The sequence below is a fragment of the Lithobates pipiens genome, unplaced genomic scaffold (genome assembly GCF_037356315.1).
Source record: "Lithobates pipiens isolate NorthernLeopardFrog02 unplaced genomic scaffold, aLitPip1_a1.2 Scaffold_1, whole genome shotgun sequence".
NCBI classification, from domain to species: domain Eukaryota; kingdom Metazoa; phylum Chordata; class Amphibia; order Anura; family Ranidae; genus Lithobates; species Lithobates pipiens.
In genome coordinates, this window is record NW_027507685.1 from 121,461,187 (window position 1) to 121,483,508 (window position 22,322).

General features: G+C 43.1%; 1 protein-coding gene across 3 annotated transcripts in view; it reads left to right on the plus strand.

The window, feature by feature from the left end:
- The window catches only part of CDK16 (cyclin dependent kinase 16), a 53,376-nt gene extending 37,668 nt beyond the window's left edge, over positions 1-15,708 (plus strand). For all 3 annotated transcript variants that reach the window (XM_077475390.1, XM_077475382.1, XM_077475398.1), the window contains 7 exons: positions 865-985; positions 1,712-1,809; positions 2,460-2,565; positions 2,645-2,687; positions 4,106-4,196; positions 8,501-8,572; positions 14,504-15,708. In XM_077475390.1, the coding sequence (XP_077331516.1) occupies positions 865-985; positions 1,712-1,809; positions 2,460-2,565; positions 2,645-2,687; positions 4,106-4,196; positions 8,501-8,572; positions 14,504-14,544 (572 nt within the window). In that variant the 3' untranslated portion in view covers positions 14,545-15,708. The remainder of the gene's footprint in view (positions 1-864; positions 986-1,711; positions 1,810-2,459; positions 2,566-2,644; positions 2,688-4,105; positions 4,197-8,500; positions 8,573-14,503) is intronic.
- Positions 15,709-22,322: the final 6,614 nt, after the last annotated feature.

Consider the following 22,322-nt stretch of genomic DNA (forward strand, 5'->3'; position numbering starts at 1 on the left):
TTAAACGTTCCCATAGACAAACTCCTAAACTTTGTGGACAGCCTTCCCAGAAGAGCTGAAGCTATTATAGCTGAAAAAACTAAGATTGGAATGCCATTAAAGTTCATGTGCGTGTAAAGGTGGGTCTTTGAATACTTTTGACACTATAGTATAGTGTATATATCTAGTCCTTTTTGACTACAATATCATAAAGATTGAAAAACGAAGTGGATCCTGAGGAAGCTCTTCCTGTGCAAAACACATCGTTCGACCTGCTCTTCGTTTTCATGTTCACCTAATTGTATAAACTTTTATGCTGTATTTGTAGCTGGTGTCTAATGTTTTTATATGTTGATATGCATTTTAATCTGCAAAATAAAAATTAGGCTTTTATGTTTATTTTTTAATTCTTTGTGTTTTGTATTTGGGCACTTGAAAATCCCTATTTCCCACAGTCTTCTCTTTGAAGAGGCATGTGGGTACTTTCTTTTTGATTCATAATTATAGCTGGAAATTGTGCCAACTGTATATACAAAATGACAAGATCTCCCACCCAATATTTACACAGTTCAAGAGCATACAGGTTGTTGCCTTCTCCCAGCATGCAACAGATGTTGCATGTAAAAATCGATACACATAATAAACCAGATAGAAGACAATCTTTATATTATAGGTCTCAAGAATGAGGCTGTGAATTGTAAAGAGCTCATATTTACCTTTGCATTGGTGTAGTCCCAACAGAAGGAGGTTGGCTCAAGAGAAAGTTTTCCTGATGATTTAATAGGTGTTATAACTGCTTAGCGCCTAATGTTATTGTATTGTAATTAGATAATGGTGAAAAAAAGAATGGGGGAAGATGTCACATTTTATATATTTTTTTTCTAGGCTTGGCACGGGCAAAATCTATCCCAACCAAGACCTACTCCAATGAGGTGGTGACACTCTGGTATCGGCCCCCAGATATTCTCCTGGGATCAACGGAATACTCTACGCAGATTGATATGTGGTAAGTAAAATGCAGAAGTGTACCCCCCCCCCCCCCCTTCCCTGTGACAGCAGTTTGGGAAGAAGCTCCCCATACTAGCTGTCTGTTTTTCAAATCAACGCAGCTATGCGGGGATCCGCTCAAGCAGCCGAATCATTCACACACACAGTTCTGTATGTGAATGAACTACAACTCCTGACATGCTTTGCAGATGTTGGCTTGTAGTTCTCAATGAACAACGATGATGTGGAGCGCTGTGGTAGTTCATTGATTCTTCCTGTCAGTGTATCTGCCTGCCCATACAGATACACTGACATGTCTGCAGAAACTTTAGACTCCAAAAAAAATTGCACATTTTTTTTTTTCCTGCAAAAAAAAAAAGGGCATTTATTATTTTAAAAAAATTTAACTTATCCTTTTAAGAAAGCACAGACAAACTTATCAGTCTTATAAACTACTAATGCTATAAGTCCACCATGTAACGGAGGTGAAGACAAACATGTTTTTGTGATAACCATGGCTCCTTTTATAAATACAGCGGAGAAAAAAACAGCATAGCCACAAAGGAACAGGAATTGTGCTGATTTTGAAGACACTTCTGAGTAAAACACAGCTCTGTCCAAAATGTTTGCCTTTGGCAATTTACAGATCATTTTTTTTTTTTTTATGCCCGCACTACACTACAATTTTTGGCGGACTGACTTTTTTAGGTCCGATATTAAACATAATATTCATTTTTTTTTTCAGGGGCGTCGGATGCATCTTTTATGAGATGGTCACCGGGCGACCTCTGTTCCCAGGATCCACTGTGGAAGAACAGTTGCACTTTATATTCAGGATACTCGGTAAGTAAGATATTATCGAGAACAGTCTGCACTAACCTACCGTCATTCGGAAGCCCTCTGAACACAAGGGAACAAATACAAAGGAAGAATGAAGCAGAAGCAGGGCATTGCTTGCCTTGCAGGCCCTCAGACACAGCTTCCTCCTTATCAAGCCATCAGGGGAACAGTGAGCAGCAGTAGCTTTAATGACATTACCCAATCTCACTCTAAATCTGATGAGATTAGCAGATAGATATACAGTTATAAAGCTACAGAATATAGGTGCCTAGTCAGTCGCATACTGGGATGTGTGCCTCTATTCTTTAGGCAAAATCCAAAACAAAAAATTTTTTCAGGGCATTGCTCAGGCATAATTCACTATTCCAGATCCTCCCTATTAGATCGTAAACCCTCACTTTAGCAAGTTCAGGTCGACGTTAAGTAAATCGAGCATGTATGCTGCATTTTACTGCAGCCCTATAGTGGGATTGCAAAGATTAGAGTAGCATTAAGAGCTCTAACAAGTTTAGATTTATATGCCCAATAATGCATTTTGGACGTGGAGATTTAATAAACTCTGAGATATATATATATATATATTTAAAATTGTATATATTTAGATGATTTGGATAGGTGCCTTCATTTACCAAGCCTCTTTATATTCTTTTCAGGGACACCCACTGAAGAAACGTGGCCCGGTATCCTATCTAATGAAGAATTTAAATCCTACAGTTATCCCAAATATTTTCCAGATCCTATCCAGAAGCACGCACCCAGGTATGGGCTGCAAAGATCCAAATTTTCTCATTCCATTTGACACTTGCTGCCATCTAAATGCACTTTCCTTTATCTCTAGGCTGGATTCGGATGGAGCAAATCTTCTCTGTAAGCTCTTACAGGTCAGTAATAAAGAGAAGGGACTGACTGTAAGTGGTAATGATCATTTGAATAATGAGTACACCATTGTAATTCAAATAACCATCAACTGCTATCCTGCTGCTCATACCTAGTTGAACCATGCTTAACAGCCTAATCGTCCTTGTAGTCCAAAACTTCCATAAAAATAGCAGAGGCTGGCAGCTGAATGGTTAACACAGAGTTGTCTTGAGAACGGACCGATAATATGTGGTCTTGCTGTTGTGATGGAGAGCATGCCCCACTAAGCTGGTGTAATATATAAAGTTGATACGACACAATATAGGGGTGTAAATAGCGTAATCTACCCAAAAAAGTCCATGTTATTACATAGCCTTAAAGTCCAATATGTCCATAGGATAATCAATCCAAAGTCTGTATGCAGGGCCAGAGCAGCACATAGTAGGCAGCTCCACCAGAGATACAGGAATCTATCTCTGAAATTCAGCAAAAGGACACAAGAGGGCGCCAACCAAGTGCAGTGTTAACGGTAAGCTTTAATAAAACAGCCAAATGGAAACTCGCAAAGCAATGCACTTGTCAGCAGATTAAAAGATGTTACATGGATCAGTCATCCCGGAGAAGCAGCCGGCATGGCGGAGAGAGCTGTGGAGCCGCTCATCAGCCAAAGCAGGAAGTGTCAGCAACCACCATGGAGCGCGGCACCGGAAGTGACGTCACACCAGGGCCTGTAACTATGTTCAGAGAGCCTGGTTGGCCTGTAACCTTGTTCAGAGAGCCTGGTTGGCCTGTAACCATGGTCACAGGCCATCCCCAGTGCGACGTCACTTCCAATTCTGCGCTCCATGGTGGTTTCCAAGACTTCCTGCTTTGGCTGATGAGCAACTCCACGGCCTTCTCCACCACGCCGACTGCTTTTGAAGTGTCTCTCCGGGCTGTTTTATTAATGCTTACTATTTATACTGCTTAGTTGGCACCCCCTTGTGTCCTTTTCCCACAAAGCTGCCATGTAGCAGCTCTATATAAACAGATTTCAAGTCATTACATTATCTGAAATGGAAATACTTTTTTTATGGCTTCTGAAAAAATGTATTCCTGAATAACCCTGAAGGTGCTAAGATGTGGCAGACAGCTATATGATGTAGCTATGATGGTTATTTTCGTATTTGGTAATGGACTGCCTCGGCTGTACGTATTTGAAGCATTTGCACATGCTCAGTTATGGAAACACACGGGAGAGCAACCGGAAAATTCTGTGGAGGAGAAGTGTGTAGAAATTTCTACTTTTTGCGCATAAAAATGCAGGAACGTGCAAAACAGCGCCTTTTATGTTGTGAACAGGCCCTAAATGGTAACATGACAGATGCTCTTTAGCTAAAGGAAGTAGAATGCAGACCTATTTATCACTGTGAGTTATGGTTTTATTATTTCTGTATTACAGTTGGAGGGAAGGAGGAGGATCTCTGCGGATGAAGCCATGAAACATTCATACTTCCAAGAACTGGGCGAACGTATTCACAAATTGCCAGACAGTAAGGACTCTCCTCATATATAATTCCTCTTCCATCCTGCTCATAGTTGTCCATTCTTTTTTCACACATTCTAATTAATCAGCAGAGGGGAAAAAAAAAGCAGTTTTGGCATTTTTTGTTTAAATATCCAACCCTGTATAAATGGGAGCATTGGATTGCTCAGTGCCTGGGCACTGCAGAGAGGTATTCTGTGTGGCAATATAAACCAGACAAAGGTTTCCACTTTTCCTTACACTATCCAAATATAATTTAAAAAAAGCATATTAATCGTACAGAACAGGACTCAAGAATTGATTTTCAGATGGGTTATATCCTGCTACCTTCAGGTGATTGGATACTGGCAAAAGCGTTGCTTGGAAACTCCACCCCCCTCCGTCCATGTACTCATAGAACCTAGCCGTCCCCCGTGTGGCCCCAGTTTTTGGTTAGTGCCCTTAGTTAATGGACTCATTTTGTTGGAGACATTTTTTTTTCTTTGTTTGGTTGACACTTCTGTTCAGATCTGACTGTTTTCGCCTTCTGGCTCACTAGCAGTTTCCGGGTCTGTTATCTTCCTTTGCTTTGGGCACTGGATCCTGCATTCAACACTTGCCTTGGTATGTGGTGCAACCAGTGAGTTAGCTGCAGGGTGCTATCCAGGTTCAGGTCTGTGGGCCTTTTATATGGTACCCAGACCCTGAAGACCCCATTCGGTGGTATGTGCACTGATGGGTAAAGCCTGGGCCCTGATCAATATCAGTGATGTGGATAAGGTAAGACAGGGTTTCCCTGTACCTTTTACATAATGGTTCTTGGCTACACATATCTTGTTGGATTATTACCTGGATATGTCATAGACTGTGCCAGGACAAGGTCATCTAGAGCCCAGGGCAAACATGCCAAAATGCGTGCCCCCCCCTAGATATGATTATGTCTCAGCAACCCCCCCCCCCCCCCCCTCCCAAGCACTAATCCCCCCCCCTTCTTTCCTTCCAGTACAAATCCACCTCCCTATTGAAATCCCCCCTCCTGGCAGAAATCTTTGTTCCCCTATCCAACTCAGATCTTTCCTCTCCTAGCACAAGTCCTCTACCCCTCAAATTTCCCCATCAAGCACAAATCCTCTCCCTTCCATTCCAAATCTCTGCCTCACAGCTCCCCCCCCCCCCCAAATTTTCTCTCCAACACAAGTGCCCCCCAATCATCCCTACTAACACAAATCCCCCCCCCTATAATTAAAATAATTAAAAGAATAATTCAGATCTTGGCACAACCCCCCCCCCCCACATCATATTACCCTCCTCCTAGCACAAATCCTCTTTACCCATCCCCCTCCCAAAACAAATCACCCCCCAGAATTCCCCTCCTAACACATATTCCCTCCCCCCAATCTCCTTATGGGGCCCCCTCCCCCAACTCACATGATACCACAGTGCCCAGGGCAGTTCCCCTCCTGCCCACTCCTTGTCCTGGCCCTGATCATAGATACTACATTGTATTAGACATACCACAGTATTAAGCATGCAGGCAGTTTTGAAGGAACGAGTTATGGGGTAATCCTACACTTTGGGTGTTTTTACCCTATTCTGGTATAGCTTACTCTACATTTTATGCAACATTATTATAACATTTACCTGTTTTACATTTTTCATTCACCTCATTACCCAGAGCTTTTCTCTGCCTAGTGATGTAGTTCTCGTAAGACTCCTGACTGCACTCGACATTTCTGCCAATAACGTAAGCGGATTGTTTGCTGTCTCACCTGCTGTCTGATAACCTCAGAGACTCAGCCACAGGAACTCATTTAGCTCTTGGGTTATTGTGGTTCCTTCATACCAGACATGCTAAACCCTAAAACGCTAAACTCTGTCTGCATCCATTCCATTGGTACCCCACAAGGGAAGATCCTCTTAGCACTGGCAGATTACAGGTGAGTAGGAGCACATGGAACAAACACGCCACAGGCCCAGAGGAAACTCCCAGATTCTTCTCAGGCTGCTACCTCTTCCCTTGTTCCAGAGCAAAGTCTTGCGCTGACGCTGCTCTAGCCCCCGAGTCAGGTTCCCTCGCATACACATTGTATGGCCTGTCTGAATAAAGTGGAATTCTCTGCCACTGTGTCTGATCTATTCAAAGGCTATCACTACTTCTGAAATCGGTGGGTGCCAACACCCTTAAATTCTCTTCTGCCTCACCACTCCCTTATAGTGAACTTCCATGTGCAGAATATACGGGGAATGTTGAGTTTTTAGCAGAGGCTGCAGATGGTTTTTCACTGCCAGAGTTTTCTGAAGTTACGTCTTTAGTTTCTCTTCACATACTGGCTACTGTGGGCTCATTGGTTGAAGAAGTGTGTTCTGTTCTTATTCTCTAGATGTATACACCTAGTGCTGCTCACCTCCCACTTATTCTTATCCTCAGCAAAACATTAAGGCAATTCCCAGAAATTCTTTATTCTTGATCAAGCCGATTTGGCCTTATATAATTGGCCCAACTTTGAGATGTTATTCCCTCCTCCTGATATTTTTCACACCTTTTACCCTATTAGAAGGAGAGTTTAAAAAGAATTGGACTGTTCTACCTGCAGTAAATAATCTACTGTTTCCATTGATGGCATTCCCTCCTTTATGGATTCAGTTGATAGGGGTTTGGAGACCCTTTTTAAAGGTCTTCCTTTGCTTTGGCATGTCATGCACTGCAACCTGCTCTTGATACCTTGGCAAACTTGACTTTCAGAAATCAATGAACTTTTCGAGGATATAGATCGGGGGTCTCCAAAATTTCTTAACCAAGGGCCAGTTTTTTGTCCTTCAGATTTTAGGGGTGGACTGTGGGCAGTGGGAGCAGAAAATGTCCTGGGGTCACTGGTATTAGAGGGTGCCCCCCATCTTTGGCATTAAAGTGACACTAAAGGTTCGTTTTTTTTATTTTTTTTTCTTTAAATAACAAACATATCATACTTGCCTCCACTGTGCAGCTCGTTTTGCACAGAGTGGCCCCAAACCCGCTCTTCTGGGGTCTCTCAGCTATTGCCGCTCCTCCCCACATCAGATAACTCCCTGGGAGAAGCTCTCTCCCGGGGGTTTACCTTGCGGGCGTGCTCCTGAGTCCAGCATTCGGCATCTATAGAGGCCAAATGCAAGATTCGACCCAGCCCCCCCCCCCCCCCCTCCCTGTGCCCACGTGGTTGGATTTCATTGACAGCAATGAGAGCCAATGGCTGTGCTGCTATCAACCTATCCAATTAAGAGACAAGAACCCATATCCGGCCCCAGGGCCTTAGTTTGGAGACCACTGATATAGACTAAATCTTGTTGCAGCACTGCTTTTTTTTATTTATTTTTTCCAGATACCATGGAGAACATGATCCCTCAGATCGCCAGAATATCCTTACTTTCTGTGCATATAGAATTATAGGCAACATGTTTTTGTTTTTTTTCACAGGGTTAGGGAGGGTTATAACTCCTGTCAGTTTTTTGCCATCTGTCTCCCCTTTGGAAGATTTTTCATCTATTACTTTTCTGGGGATTTCTGACAGCAATAAACACCTAATTAAATAACAATAAAAAGTTTTGCACTTTTACTCTTAAGCTTGGTCAGCAAAATACCCCAGTGAAACATGCCTATTGCTCATGTACTACAAAGGTGAGCTCCTCTTTGGAAATTCTTCTGAGGACTATATTGAGATGTCTACTCTTCCCATGCAGAGCCCTCTCTTTGTGCTTAAAGAGCATTGTTGGTCCCTTGTAAGGGTCTCTGTAGGAATGGAACTTTCTTCTGTTCATCAGCCCTAACAGTTGTTTGAGCCTCTGCTGGTCTCTGCTTAGGCTACAACGTCTGTTGACCCTTCTTGTTCTTCCTGTGTGCCTGTTGCAGAAATGTTGGTTTTGTTGCTCACCCCTTGATTTATTGCATTAGCATTCTATATGCTGTGCCATTTTATATGTAGCCAATAAAGATCAATAAGCATATACGGAGTGGCCAGCTATTTTTTGCTATAGATAGCCCTTATTGGGGGCTGAACATCCCAGCCTGAGCAAGGGTTTTCAGCATTTTAATCAAGGTATAAGCAGTTGAGCTTGGGTATGTTTGTTTTTTTTTTGTTTTTTTTCCCCTTACTAACTCCTTATGGTCTCTCTATTAAAATGAGACTGCCGCTTTAGGAAAAGAATAGAGGAAGCACAATTTATTGCTCTTTGCCTTCTCTGATTTTGGTCAGTGCATCCTCTAAATATTGTTCTTGCCTGCCCTGCCTGTGCAGAAAAATTATTTTCTGGCAAAGCCCTCATAATGGTTGGTAACTATCATTTTTTTTTCTTTTACAGCTACTTCCATCTTTGCACTGAAAGAGACTTGTCTGGAGCCAGAGAACAAGCACAGGGCAGTCCCAGACCCAGGTAAGATGATTCAAGTAAGCATCTGATTTGTGCATGATCCCCACCCTCAGCTCATGTTCACCAGCATGGGGAGCATGTAACTGAGTCCATGTAACAGCACTGGGCCCATCACCAAGCACTGCTGCTTTTGAACCCTCTGTGTCAGACAGGCAATCAATGCTCAGAAAAGTTGCCACATCCCCAAGCAAATTGTAGCACATAAAATGTATATTGGATGAGGCTTTTGAAGGTACCAAACAAACATGGATATGTATAAAATGTATGTAACTTAAAAAAAGACCAAAGGGGTCACTAGTGCATAAATACAATTCCAACCTGTTTCAACTTCTCTTGGTGTTGGGATTGGGTGATGTGTAATGGCTACAAAAGACAATATAATGACTAACATTTTGTTACAGTAATATAATACAGTATATGACAGGACAAATAATACATGATAATAAACATACTCAGTGCTGGTGACAGGGATGAACCCAACCAAAGATGCTCTGAAATCACATCAGGCAATCGGGCGGCCAGGAAAGGGCTCAAGGGACAAATAACCACTATACAAAAAAATTGTATAAATAAGAAAATTCTTTGGCATATATTTAAATGTTCAGGCATTGTATAAATATATTAACGCAAATGTGATCAAATCATAGATCACTTGAGTCAAAGCAGTATAACACTGCTACCAAGCCAAAATGTAGTGTCAGTGGAAATTGTCGAGGTCTTCCACTCGAAGGTGGTAGATAAAAAATATATATATATTTCCAAATCAGAATCGATGAAAAGGGATTGGACAAATAAATATAGCTCATACAAAAGAGGAAAAAAGAGGGCGCAGTGCGATGAATCGTGCACCATACTGCCCCCTAGTGCAGCCAGAAACGCAGAGTGGCCGGGGCGGTGAACTCCTCCTGCCGCTCTGCGTTGCAGTGTGTATTGGCCCTAAGGGGTAAAGGGGGGGAGGGAGTAATTGTTAAACTCCTGCACCAAGCAATGCTAATGCCTAATTCCTGATGCCAAAAGCAATGTACCAGTACTGAGGGTTGCATATTGGCAGCATTCAGCACTTAGTAGGAGTTTTGTTTAACCTAGTTAATGGGAAACAATAGTGTATTTTCTGTCTATGCGTATCTTAAGTTTTAATTTTATCATGGCATTCATATTTCCTTCTCATCCATTGAGGGACACGGGAATTCAGATACTGTTGGGTTTTACTTCTCCCTATAGGAGGATTGGGCACTGGCAATCCAAATAATTGTGGGCCAGGATAACTCTTCTACTCAACATGCCTCTGGGTTTGTTGTCTTAGGAGATGTACTTCTTTTCTTCAGCTCTGCTGAGAAAAAGTCAAACCAGCCTTTGCTAGCTTTTATTTCTGCTTTATGTTTTCCTTTGCACTCTTCTTTCATCAACTTTATTCAAAGTTTCTTACAATATCGCTGCTTGAGCTTGTCTCTCTCTATAGCAGCTATCTAGATCGGCATTCCTAAACCTGGATTTGCAATGTCGTCCCAAGATCCCACTGGACGTGACACTAACCTGCAATGTGACCTTAAGGCACTGGGTGCTGTACTATGATGCTTTCAGGACCTTTGTGTACAGGTAAAGGCTAGCCAGAGGGTAAGTTCCAGGTCCATAGCCGTGGCACGGCCTCAATGCTTGCGCGGTATTTGAAGAATCACCCCGTTGAGTGTTGCCATTCGGGCTGAAGCACCTGAAAATACATTGCTAATTGCAAGTGAGGGACTGAATGTGAACCCTGGTGAGTTCTTGGATAGATTGTCTCTTTTGTATCCAGGCGCAGAGAGCGCACCTTTAGGCTCACAGGCTAATCCCTTGCTTCTGGCACCCACTTGTGCTACTTCTTATCTTTAATGAAACCTTTTCCGTTGTCATTGGATTTCCTCCACTCCTGGACATCTTTCCCCAGTGCATGTGTCAACATATTCTCTAAAGCTGGGCCCTACTCTTTCCCTCAGGATATTCTCCTGTCCCTGGGACATGAAAATATCTTCATAGTATCCCTCGACACCATCCCTCAACAGAGGGACTCCCTAACTTACTAGGTCGGTGGGGATCAGCTTTGACTGTTCACTTCCATGATTCAGTCCTGGATCCTCAGTATCATTCAGAAACACCCGCTACATATATGGTGGGGTGCTCCAATGACCTCCTGTGAATGGAGTCAACTTTGTGGATCCTTGTAGTCAGCATCTTATCAAAGGGCTTTAACACCTGCAAAATGTCAGTCAGGTTTCTCCAAGTTCCAGCGTTGATACAGCAACTGTCACCTGTGGACAAGGTTTTCCAGCCCTGCTAAAAAGAGCCGCAGCCTGTGTGCCCTCAGGCTCCTTGGCATCAGACAGGGAGGTTAATCCCTACTCCTTCCTCATGGAAGTGTTGGACATTGGGGAACATTCATTTCAAGGTTGCCTCTCCATGTTCTATACTTTCCTCGCCCATTTCACACTGCTTCTCCTTTGTTAAGTGTCTGGTTTTTGAGCAGGTCATGGGATCATTTCCTCTCCCCATGTATTTGGGGGCTTTGTACAATGGAGAACCACCATCCCCAGTGCTTGTCTGGCTCTTTAGAACAAGTGGTTCCTTCAACTTTGGGGAGGTTTTTTTTGGTTCCATCTCAGCTGGACATCGTCTAGGAGTTGCTATGCCTTCGTTACTGAGGAGTGGGAGTCCTTCTTCATGTGACAGGGAAGTTCGTTATTTGCAGAGGGCAATGCTTATACGGTTTCTTTTATGGACAATGCAATGAAAGAAGAGTTTAACGTAGAGATCATCGCTGGAGGACCCTGTGTCTCCATGGATTATCAGCAGGTGGAACACACTGGTTTTCTACTGCAGGTACTTCTGCCGGGGATGGTGTATGTCTGGAGGACTTCATGGGAGCTGTCCACCTGGGGATGGGTCTTTTGTCCTTGACAGATCTGCAGCCTTTTGAGGAGGGTTCTTTGGGTTCCTTACCCTGTTCTGTCTTTAATCAGATAAAAACTCTTTGTGGTACTGCTATAACTCCTCTGTCTTTTTTTATGGCAATTGACACTTTGCTGGATCTGGGGGTGCAGGAGCTTTCTTTAGCTCGAGGTCAAATTTAGGCAGGGCAGTTCCCTAGAAGGATCCTTCTAGAGTCTCCTGGCAGCACTTTGTGTGCTAGGGAGGATGCATTTGCTTTATCCTATCTGGTGATTTCTTCTCACTAGTTTGAAGCCCTGCTTTCATTCCTGCCTTCCCTTGCATAAATTCTTCCCATGCATCCTACCCCTTGAGTCATTTTGAATTTAAAGAATTGAATCTCTAGGACACTGTGGGCTGTGGTGCTCTGCTGATACAGGGCTGTATTTAGTAGGTCTTGTCTAGCAAGATTGGGTGTCAGGTCAGATAAACGTTTAAGAGTTTTGTCCCTTTTGATCCTAGACAACCAAAGGTGCAAAGGCCATATGTGCTTTGTCACCTGATTGATTTGTTCCTTCCTGAACCCTGTGCTTTCTAAGAGTTTAAATATAAGGGAAACCCTGCTCCAGATGAGCAAGAAAAGCCAATCTCATCACTGATCCCTCCTGGCAGGTGCTGGCCTGGCTCGCTACCATGATGAACCAAGAAGATAGGAGATAGCCCCACACTGCAACAGGATACTGAACAATGCTTCTTTATTCCAGTACATTATGTTTAAGCACTATGTTGTGTGAAACACGTTAACATCCTTGGAACCCTGTGCTGTATTACCTGTAATTTTTTTGGAATAAAGAAGCAAAGTTCAGTATCCTTTTGTCAGGTACTCACCAGGGCCGAGATGCTGAGAGCGGCTCCCCTTGCAGCCAAGTTTACTATACCCCTGAAGGTGGCACAGAGGGTATTGGGCCCGGAGAGGCACGGGTCGCCAGCAGGTAGGAGGGGCTTGCGTGGAGATCTTCTGGCTAAGAGAAGAACTGTGCAGAGCAGACTTGACACTGGACTGATGAGAAGCCTGGCCGGGACTCAAACACCTTGATCCGGAGACAGAGACTGGAGCAGGGTCTGATGAGAAGGCCGACGGTCAAACACAGGGGTCCAGGCAGAGGAGAAGTCCTAACACAAGCCAGGGTCATGCACAATGGTCAAGCAATAGAGAAGTCCTTGTGCAGGCCAAGGGTCAAACACAAGGGTTAGGCAATAGCAAAGTCCTTAGAATAAGCCGAGGGTCAAACACAGAGATCAGGCAAGTAGAGAAGTCCTTAAGCAAGCCGAGGGTCGAGTGCTGGAGAGATTCAGGGGTGGTCAAGACGATCCGGGTCACAACAGGCAGGCACAGGTACACAGAGCTTGGAACAAGCACGCTGGAAGCTGAAAAGACAAACCAGCAATTAAACAAGGGGCAGAGCTGCCTTTTATAGGCCCGCCAGAGGGATCTCACGCTGTACACGCTATAGCACGGACGTGCCCACGCAGATGCACCGCATCGCGCACCCGCATGCGCTGGCCCATAGTATCGCGCACCCGTATGCACTGACCCATTGAATCACGCACCCAAATGCGCCGCTGCGCTACTCTACCACGCATGCACACAGGGAAGCACCAATACTGCCAAGTTCGGTTTCTACTATTCCTCTGACGCCTCTCTAAGAGTTGCCAGCATTTATCGTTGACCAACTCATGTTGTGGGTCTTTTCAATGGGCTTGGCTGACCACCTTCTCACTAGTTCAGGTTTGGTGGTGGCCTTTTTTTTAAAGTCTTGAGCATCAGGTTGAGTTTCAAGGTCCTCCCTCTGATCATCTTATGAGGCAGCTTTTGTCTGTTGGTCAGAGTGTAGTCCTCATCCGGTTCTAATTCGAGTTTTGGCTTTTCAGGTGGCTGCTAGCAGTTCTCAGTTCTCTCTTGGGCCTGTTGGTAATTGTTACTATGCTGTTCACCCCTCACTTGTACTGCTTTTGGACACTCTGAACTCCTGGGTCCCTCAATGGATGAGAAGCAAAACAGGATTTTTGTAGTCACTACAAAAACTTTTCTTGGAGTCTGTTGAGGGGCACAGTTCTCACCCCTGTGTGTTTATGTTCATTCGTATGTCACTACTTGCTACAGATTGAGGTATGCTGGGTAGGGATGGTGTCATCCTGAGGCTCATCTAGAGTTTTATTTGCCAGTGTCCAACTCTACCCATAGGCAGCAGTGTCTAAATTCCTGTGTCCCTCGATGCACACCAAGAAAGGATTTTACAGCAAAAAAAAATTACAACAGTAGTCACATGACCCAGCTTTTTCTCAGCCTTTCTGCAGGGAAACATAAGTAGGGGGATCTTCTAGTCCTCTGCTGCTGGTCAAAGCAGCAGCAGAGTTGTTCAAAATAAAAATAAAAAACCCCTTTGGAATACAGAGTAAAAATAAAAAAAACTGTTTTAAACTTTCATACAAATATATATTTGAAATCAAATCTTTATTTTTGGCAATAACATGGTGTGGGCAGATTTCTGCCAGTTACAGGCTGTGTCATGCCCCTTCAGCCTGTGCCTTAGAATAAGAGGGAGGTGAAGCCTCCACCAATCTACATGTAATATCCCACCCCTTTGTGTTTAGCTGAATAGTGGGCACGGAGGGGGTGGGTTGTTATTTACCACTGTGTATACACTCACATGTGTGACTCTATAGTTATGTGATGGGGAGAAAATCCTCAGCGTAGAAACTCACTGAAAATTTTTAAAAAGTTGTAAAATCCCTAAATGAATTTGGGACATGGATAGCAGGTGGAGATAGAGAGCAGCAGGATCAACCAGGTTCTTTTCAGAATACAGAAAAAAAATCTCATAGTGACTGAGTATGAATATTAATAGATTTTTATAATGGGGGTTTAATGACACTTTAAATATTTTTTGTATGTATGATCTTTATGTCAAGGAATGTGATTGTTTAGCCTCCATACAGTAAACCTGTGTTTTTTGTTTGTTTTTTTTGCAGTTAATGTACAGTCTCGTAGACTCAGTCTTGTTCTCGGGTGAATGCTTGGCGTCCCATCTTCGACCGGAAGAGTGTTGACCCCACAGCTGGAAACAGACTTAGGCCAGGCAGAGGCCTGAAGGACTGCATTTTGTGCCCGCAGTTGGAGGACAAATACAAATGTGGATATTAGGCTGTGCCAGCATGTGGCACCTGCAGTACCCATATAATCTTTCCCGTTGCCGTGCGGACACTCTGTGCCGACCTGCTGCTGTTCCTCCGGGTATTTTTTTGCCACACTCCCTGCCGTGTGTCATCCCGTACCCTCTTCCCTCCTGCATTGTCTCTCAGCCTCCATGGTCTACCCAGTTATTGTTTCCTTTTTCTTTTTGGGAGTTTTAGGATGTGCTTAGTTCTTCAACCCCAAAAAATTGACATACAATCCTAATATCAAGAACTTTTGGAACCTTAACAGAGAACTTCTCTGTCAAGTCAGCTAACGACTTAATACATGAGGTAGAAGACTCGTGAACTACTCTGGAGGACAGATTTTCAAAAAAATAAAATAAAAAAAATCTGGCATCTTGCAGGAGCTGTAAAGACCACTGTGAACAGGGGAGAGGCTTTTGGAATTATTTTAAGAATGCTACACTTTGTTGTGAGCTGATGAGGAATGGTCATGAATACAAAGGGAGCTTTTGTTGCGATCCTAGTTTTAAGGGCTGGTCTAGACCTCGACCCAGTTGATCGGTAAAGGGCTTCTTGTTATTATTTTTGTAAACCCTTGTTTACTATTGAGTAAGTTTTATATTGTGGGTGAATCGTATCTCTCGTCCTCGTGGGTGAGCTGAAGGCCACAACGGTGGTCACTCTGGCGGCAAATGGGTCTCTGGTTAAGTCACTTTACTTTTCTCAGGAATAAAGAAGCAGGGCTGTGCCTGAGGCAGGAATACTCAGTATTATAAAAGAACGTTGTTTACTATGGTCTCCAGTAACATGCAGGTACCAAAGCTTTGCAGGAGTCTAGATGCAGAAGGATATGTAAGAACTAAAAAGAAAAAAAAAAAACTATCGTTTTTAGTTGTGCGTAGATTCCTCTTTCACCTTCCCTGTAATAATACCTTTTAGTTTGAAACCCAGGGGAGGAGCAAGGCAGAGGCCCCACCTCTCTTCCTGCAACATATCGGATGTATGAACAACCAATAAAATCGTGAAAATAAAAATCAGCATTTAGTCATGCATCGCTTTATTGACCACTATTTCTCATATTTATGTGATACTGAATGATACACAGTACATCATAATCTATAAATCCATTTACATCAGGGCTTCCACTCTGCTGCCCCTACCAGTCATGTACTCATTCATGGCAAACCTAAAGCTAATCAAAGCAGCTGGAGGAACCTCTATGACCTTTAGACTGTGGGGACTTGAGCAAGGATAGAGTCCCTGTAGAAAACCAAACCCTTAGCTTGGCAAAGCAACACTGCTAACCAGGATCCAATGTGTATTGAATAGTGTAAACCAATTCTAATGCTCCATACATTCTAGAAATTTGCACGAGAGACACTGTGGTGGCCATTTCTGATCTCCTTTTGAAAATGCTTGTCATCTGGCTGTGGTTTTAATTTAGAATCTATTGAATCTACATCATAGACTTTGTGATAAAAAAAAACAAACAAGGAGTACCCACAACACTTGCTACAGGCTTGTTATTGGTCAGCCAACCAGTTTGTTCCCACAGTGTACTGTGAAAACTTATAAAGGAGTTTGTAATAACATTTACAAACTTACAAGGATAAACAGCTGGGAAAAAAAAAAAATAGGTGGATTAGTGTCCGATACGGTTCCTGGTATGTGGTTATGCTATAAGATTTGTGGTGGTCAACTCAATAAATATGGAGGCCGAAACATGCCCGGAGGGCTGCACAATAGCCTATTTGTCACAAATTTGCTATAAGTACTTCACATTGCGATGCACCCAGGAAAAATGTCTGTGCAAAAAATGTATATGGAACTTGCAAATTAAAAAAAACAAAAATCCCCCTACTAACACATTATGAAATGCTTACCTTTAAAACAAAGCCCTCTAGTGGCACGCTGACAGGGCTTCCATCTTACCCCTGTCTTCCTTGTGGATTTGCAGCTCCAGCTGTATGAGGGGCCGGGGCCACAATGACGTCACTCCCATGGGAACCAATGTCTCCGACATGGTATATTGGACCTTTAGAGCGCATGCGCCGGTGACTGCATCCAGTGGGAATATCTCCGAAACACTGCAAGTTTAGCAGATATTCAACATGCCTACAGGTTAGCCTTATTATAGGCTTACCTGTAGGCACAAGTCCAAAAAAAAAAAAACACTTTACTACTATCAGAAAAGTCCTGCTAGATCCCCTTTTGCAGGTATAGCTATGTAAAATCTAAAAATAAATAAGTGCCTATACTGTGATACATCTCACCCTGCTCTGCACATGCTTAGTTGCTCTCTATTTCTAGGTATTGCTGAGTTTGTAAAGGCCGATCTGCTGACAGCTTTAAAGCAGAATTAAACCCTCATCTATTACAGCCAAGGAAACTGCTATGGTGCTTCATGTTATCAGTTATGACACCAACCAATAGATAATTTGGTTGAGAACAAAAGCATGGCAGTTAGCAATCCCGGAATTTCAAAAACGTAACTGTTTTAGAAACCATTAAATCAATGAGATAATTCCGCTTTGATTTATTGCTGTTCAGGGGCTCTGGAATTCACCAAATGGCAGCTTTCAGCAAGAAGAAACAGGAGCAATGCTGGAGTAAATTTACAGCACACAAATTTTGGCATCATAATTAACGTGGAATGTAAGTTTATTGCTAAAGAGTTCCACAGCTCTGCCAGCCCCATCAAAACTAATAGGCTTATAAAAGAAAAAAACAGAGTATGCTGTCCTAACACAACATGCCCTAATCCTTGGCATCACGTTACATTTGAGCAACACGTTGTGTAAATAGGCCCTCGGATAAGGGCAGAAATTAGCACCTCAGCAACAGATAAAATTTGGAAGGACAGGTGCTTGTTTACACAAAAACTGATCAGCCATAACATTATGACCACCAACCTTGTCCAAGCATGGACACCACTGAAAGTATGTTATGGTAGCTGGCGTCAAGCCATCAGTAGCAGATCCTGTAAGGTGCAAGGTGAGGCCTCCATGAATCGGACTTGTTTTTCCAGCATGTCCCACAGTTGCTTGATTGGATTGAGATCTGGAGACCATGTCAAACTCATTCCCTGGAATTCATAAAGACTGGCACAGGCAGATTTTTCAAAAGTGTGTCTCATGCATTCTAAAAGTGGTGAAGAATGCACCAAATGTCTATACCCGTCTACAACTTGTACTTTGAATTTGGCTCAGGGTGCACCACTTTTAGAATGCATGAGAGATAGTTTTATAAAACCTGTCAGAGACAGTTTTTCTCTCTGTTCGCCAAAAGAGAGTTTGTCTTAATTAGCTCTACTTTTACATTTGGCACACTTAATGGTGCACACCGATTGTCAAATAATATAAAAGTGGCGTATTTTGGAACTTCCAATATTTGGTGCACGAGTCGCTGTCGGAACCAAAGATTTTGCAAATAGATAATGAAAGGGGAACAAGAGATTAAAATGGCGCAGCAGCTTTATTGAATTCATTCCATTGTGTTCCTCCAACCATTACTGAAATTATCAGACCAGGCCACCTTCTTTTGTAGGTGCTTCTGGCTGTGGACACGTGTCAGAATGGGCACCCTGACCAGTTGTATGCAGCCCCATATGCAACAAACTGCAATTCTCTGTTTGTTTTGAAACATTTCTATCAGAACCAGCATTAACTTTTTCAGTTACAGTAGCTCTTCTATTGGACCGGGCCACATAGGCCAGCCTTTGCTCTCCATGTGCATCAATGAGCCCTGGCTGCCTATGAAGCTGTTGCCAGTTTAAATTCTTTGGACCATTTAACCGGTTCCAAGCTGGCGCACACCGATGTACGTTGGCAGAATGGCATGGGCAGGCATATTGGTGTACAGGTATGTCCAATCTTTAATGCCGCCCTGCCATCGTGAGCGCGCCGGTCGGGACCCCTGTGAGTCTGGTCGCGGGTCCCGTGGACTCGATCACCGCGGGCATACCCGCAATCGTCTCACGGGGCGGCTGAATGGAGAAATGCCGTTGTAAACAGCATTTCCCAATTCTGCCTAGCAACTAGTGACGCTGATCTCTGCTCCATGTGATTGGAGCAGAGATCAATGTTCACTAAATGAAAGCCCAGCCCCCCACGGTTAGTAACACACCCCTAGGAACACTTAACCCCTACACTGCCACCCACTGGTTAACCCCTTCACTGCCAGTGTCATTTACACAGGAATCGCTGCATTTATATAGCACTGATTGCTGTAAAATAACAATGGTCCCAAAAATGTCCGATGTGTCCGCCGTAATGTCGCAGTCACAAAAATCGCTGATCACCGCCAGTACTAGTAAAAAAAAAAAAAAAATGCCATAAAACTATCCCTATATTGTAAACGCTATAACTTTTGCGCAAATCAATCGCTTATTGTGATTTTTTTTTTTTATCAAAAATATGTAGAAGAATACGTATCGGCCTAAACTGAGGGGGAAAAAAAAATGGTTATATATTTTTGGGGGATCTTTATTATAACAAAAAGTAAAAAATGCGTTTTTTTCAAAATTGTCGCTCTATTTTTGTTTATAGTGCAAAAAATAAAAACCGCAGGGGTGATCAAATACCACCAAAAGAAAGCTCTATTTGTGGGGGGAAAAAAAAGGACGTCAATTTTGTTTGGGAGCCACATCGCACGACTGCGCAAGTGTCAGTTAAATCAATGCAGTGCCGAATCGCAAAAAGTGGTCTGGTCTGTAAGTGGTTAATGAACAAGGAGTTTAAATGAGAGGTATGGCCAAAGCTTTTTGGCCAGACTTCTCCTCTGGGTCACAGGCATACACTTACGTTTGCTCTTGTGACCCAGCAGGCTGGCATCCCAATGAGCACTGGTGGGGCAAAGAAGAGAGCGGTGACCGACAGTCACCACTCTCTGCTCCAGGAACTCGGCAACCACCAGTCGTGTGATTGCTCAGTTCTTAGGCTTAGAGCCAGCAGTGGACATTCTAGGTGAAAATGATTTAAGGAGGATTTAGCAACCACTTTATGTCTACCGGGCAGGGTCAAGTATTGTTAGTCTGTGGGCCTTACCTTTCTGACATGAGCTCACCTCTAGCACTATTCAGCATCTCTTCCACTGTGAAATGTGCTGTAGGATGGTCATTAACACTGTCCAGTCACTAGCAATCATAATGAAGAGAAGATCTCAAACTGAAGGAATAGGTTGAATAGCACTGTTCTGGCCAGCAAGAAAGAAAAGGTCATGTCAGAAAGGACAACGGCAGCCACACGCTCTCACAGCACATGTAGCCAGACCTGCAGATTCTCTAAACACAGCACAGATCGAGTCATAGCTCACCCACATATTAGAGATCATGTCACAGAGACAGCCAGCGCTGGTATCCCTCTCATCGTGACAACAAATGCAAAATCCAGCATTATGTTTACAGTGCTCTGCTCACAAAGCACTCCCTGTGCAGAAGCTGATCGATTCACTGACAGCTCAAACCTGAGGTGGCTGCTAGTTGGGCACCAGGGCTATGAGGTATGTCAGCTGGTGTTTAGCTACATGGTGAGTGGAAAAGGGGTGGATGGGCTGGATAGAATATATCAGTATAAATGCACTCACATGAGTTGGGATCAGCATGTGGCTGTGGCCCTCTGCAATATGCAGAGATAAGCAGCTGGTGGTGGTTGCAGAGGGCGGCAGGTAAGCGCAAAATCTGTATCTGCAGAACTCAGCTGGGAAGCGTTTGGAAAGAATCGCTGTTGTGCTTGGAGCGCAGGCCCTCACACAGTGCTTCTGGCTTCCTGTGGTCTTCAGCAGGCTTGGTTTTGGCTGCATACGGAGGTGGAAGGGATGACGACAGTACGCTGATCCCAATTCATGTGAGTGCCTTTATCCTGATCTATTCCAATTATTAATACTGGGGCACCCCCTCCCCTTTCATATGTGTATTTGGTTAACTCAGGACCTATCCAGGGGTAGCTGCTGCCATCACCCTGCATGACTGTTTTTATTTTTTTTCGCCCTATGGTCACAATTGCACTATTATTTCTTTATTATACATGGTAAGTGGGGGCTAGCCTGTCATGCACATAACCTAATGCTGTCAGGAAAAAAAAAGAAAAGCACTTTGCCATAAGGCCCTGATCACCTCTGCACAAAATGTATTTTGGTATGGCACATTAAAAACAGTGGCACTTACTGCAGCTTTGGTAGTGCATATCAGGTCTGAACCAGGTAAAGTAAGTTGTGCTGTCAGTTCGATAGGGCATAGAGAATTACAATTTATTAAGGTATCAACCCCAAGACCGCAGTTGTATGAAGTAGGCCAAGTCTCTCAAGAAGATGCAAGAGTTGGGATCCACTGCATTCCTAGGATCACACTAGAAGACCTATGCCACCCATCTTGCCTAAGTGGTAAGTTAAATATTTTTTTTCTTCTTCTTTGAGAGACGAGAAGCCTTTTAACCTTTTGGGTCCTCAACCAGCTTCTTCTGTGCCTTCTTCACCAAAAAGAAATCTCCTCCAGTTCCTGAATGAGTGTGGGGGCTATGAGAAAATGTGTAGAAGTAGCGCTATTCCCTAATGAATCCAAAAGTAATTTTCTGTCTAAATATTTTTTTACCAGAATGTGTCTAATTTCAATAGAATAAGAGGAGATGAATTTTTTTAAAAATGTGAAAAAGGTTTTAAAAATTGTGGTGTTGGCCCCCCTGGTGAGTTTTTGGATTACTCCAAAAAAAAGGCTATGGTCCTTTAAAAACCAACCTCAGGGTTTTCTGTGTAAAAAAAAAAAAACCTGGGCAATGCCTATAAAATAATTATTTTTATAAAAATGGAAAAACAAAAAGTGATTAAGTGTACAATGATTGAATACTTAAATGTGAGATCCTAAAGTCAAATACCGAAAGGTGGTAAATGTAAAGATGAATTAATGTACTTGTGAAAATAAAATCTAGTGTTTGGCCCTCTGTGGTGTAGAAAATTTGGGGCTTACACAAAAATGTGACCAATCTGCGTGCCTAAATCAATATCTTATTACAACCGTGGGGAAAAAAAAAAAAAAAAAAACACCCTTTCCAAATAGCAGTGATGTTAAAAACTTATATATATATATATATATATAGTCCAAAAACAAGATAAAAAAAAATGACTTGTGCACAAATGTGAAAAATGCTGTGGCTGCTTAATATGCTGAAAAAATCCCCGGTGCGTTTTTTGCGTGCAAAGTAGTGGTTTTGTACTCGCCAGATACCCTGCCCCTGCAAGGGTAAATGTGCCTTCACAGTGTGAGCCCCTGTGTCACTTTGTGGCGTCTCCCTGGGAGCTTCGTTTTTTTCAGCATGGGCTAGTCATCTCGTTCAGATGCTTCATAAAAAAGAGTAATATCCATAGTGTAGCTTTTCTTGAATTACCAATTAAGTTTAAAAAACTACTCACATTCGCCAGTATTTATAAACAGCAATGCTTTTGCGGCTGCCGCCGATCTCTGTAGATTTAAACTCAGAGTGCATCCCAGCAGTCCTAACGGAGAGAGCGCTCCGGATGACGTCTTGATGATGAAACGCGCAAGACGTGGCCATAGGACGCACTCTCTCTCCGTTAAAGCTACAGAGATCGGCGGCAGCCGCAAAAGCATTGCCGTTTATAAATACTGGTGAATGTGAGTAGTTTTTTAAACTTAATTGGT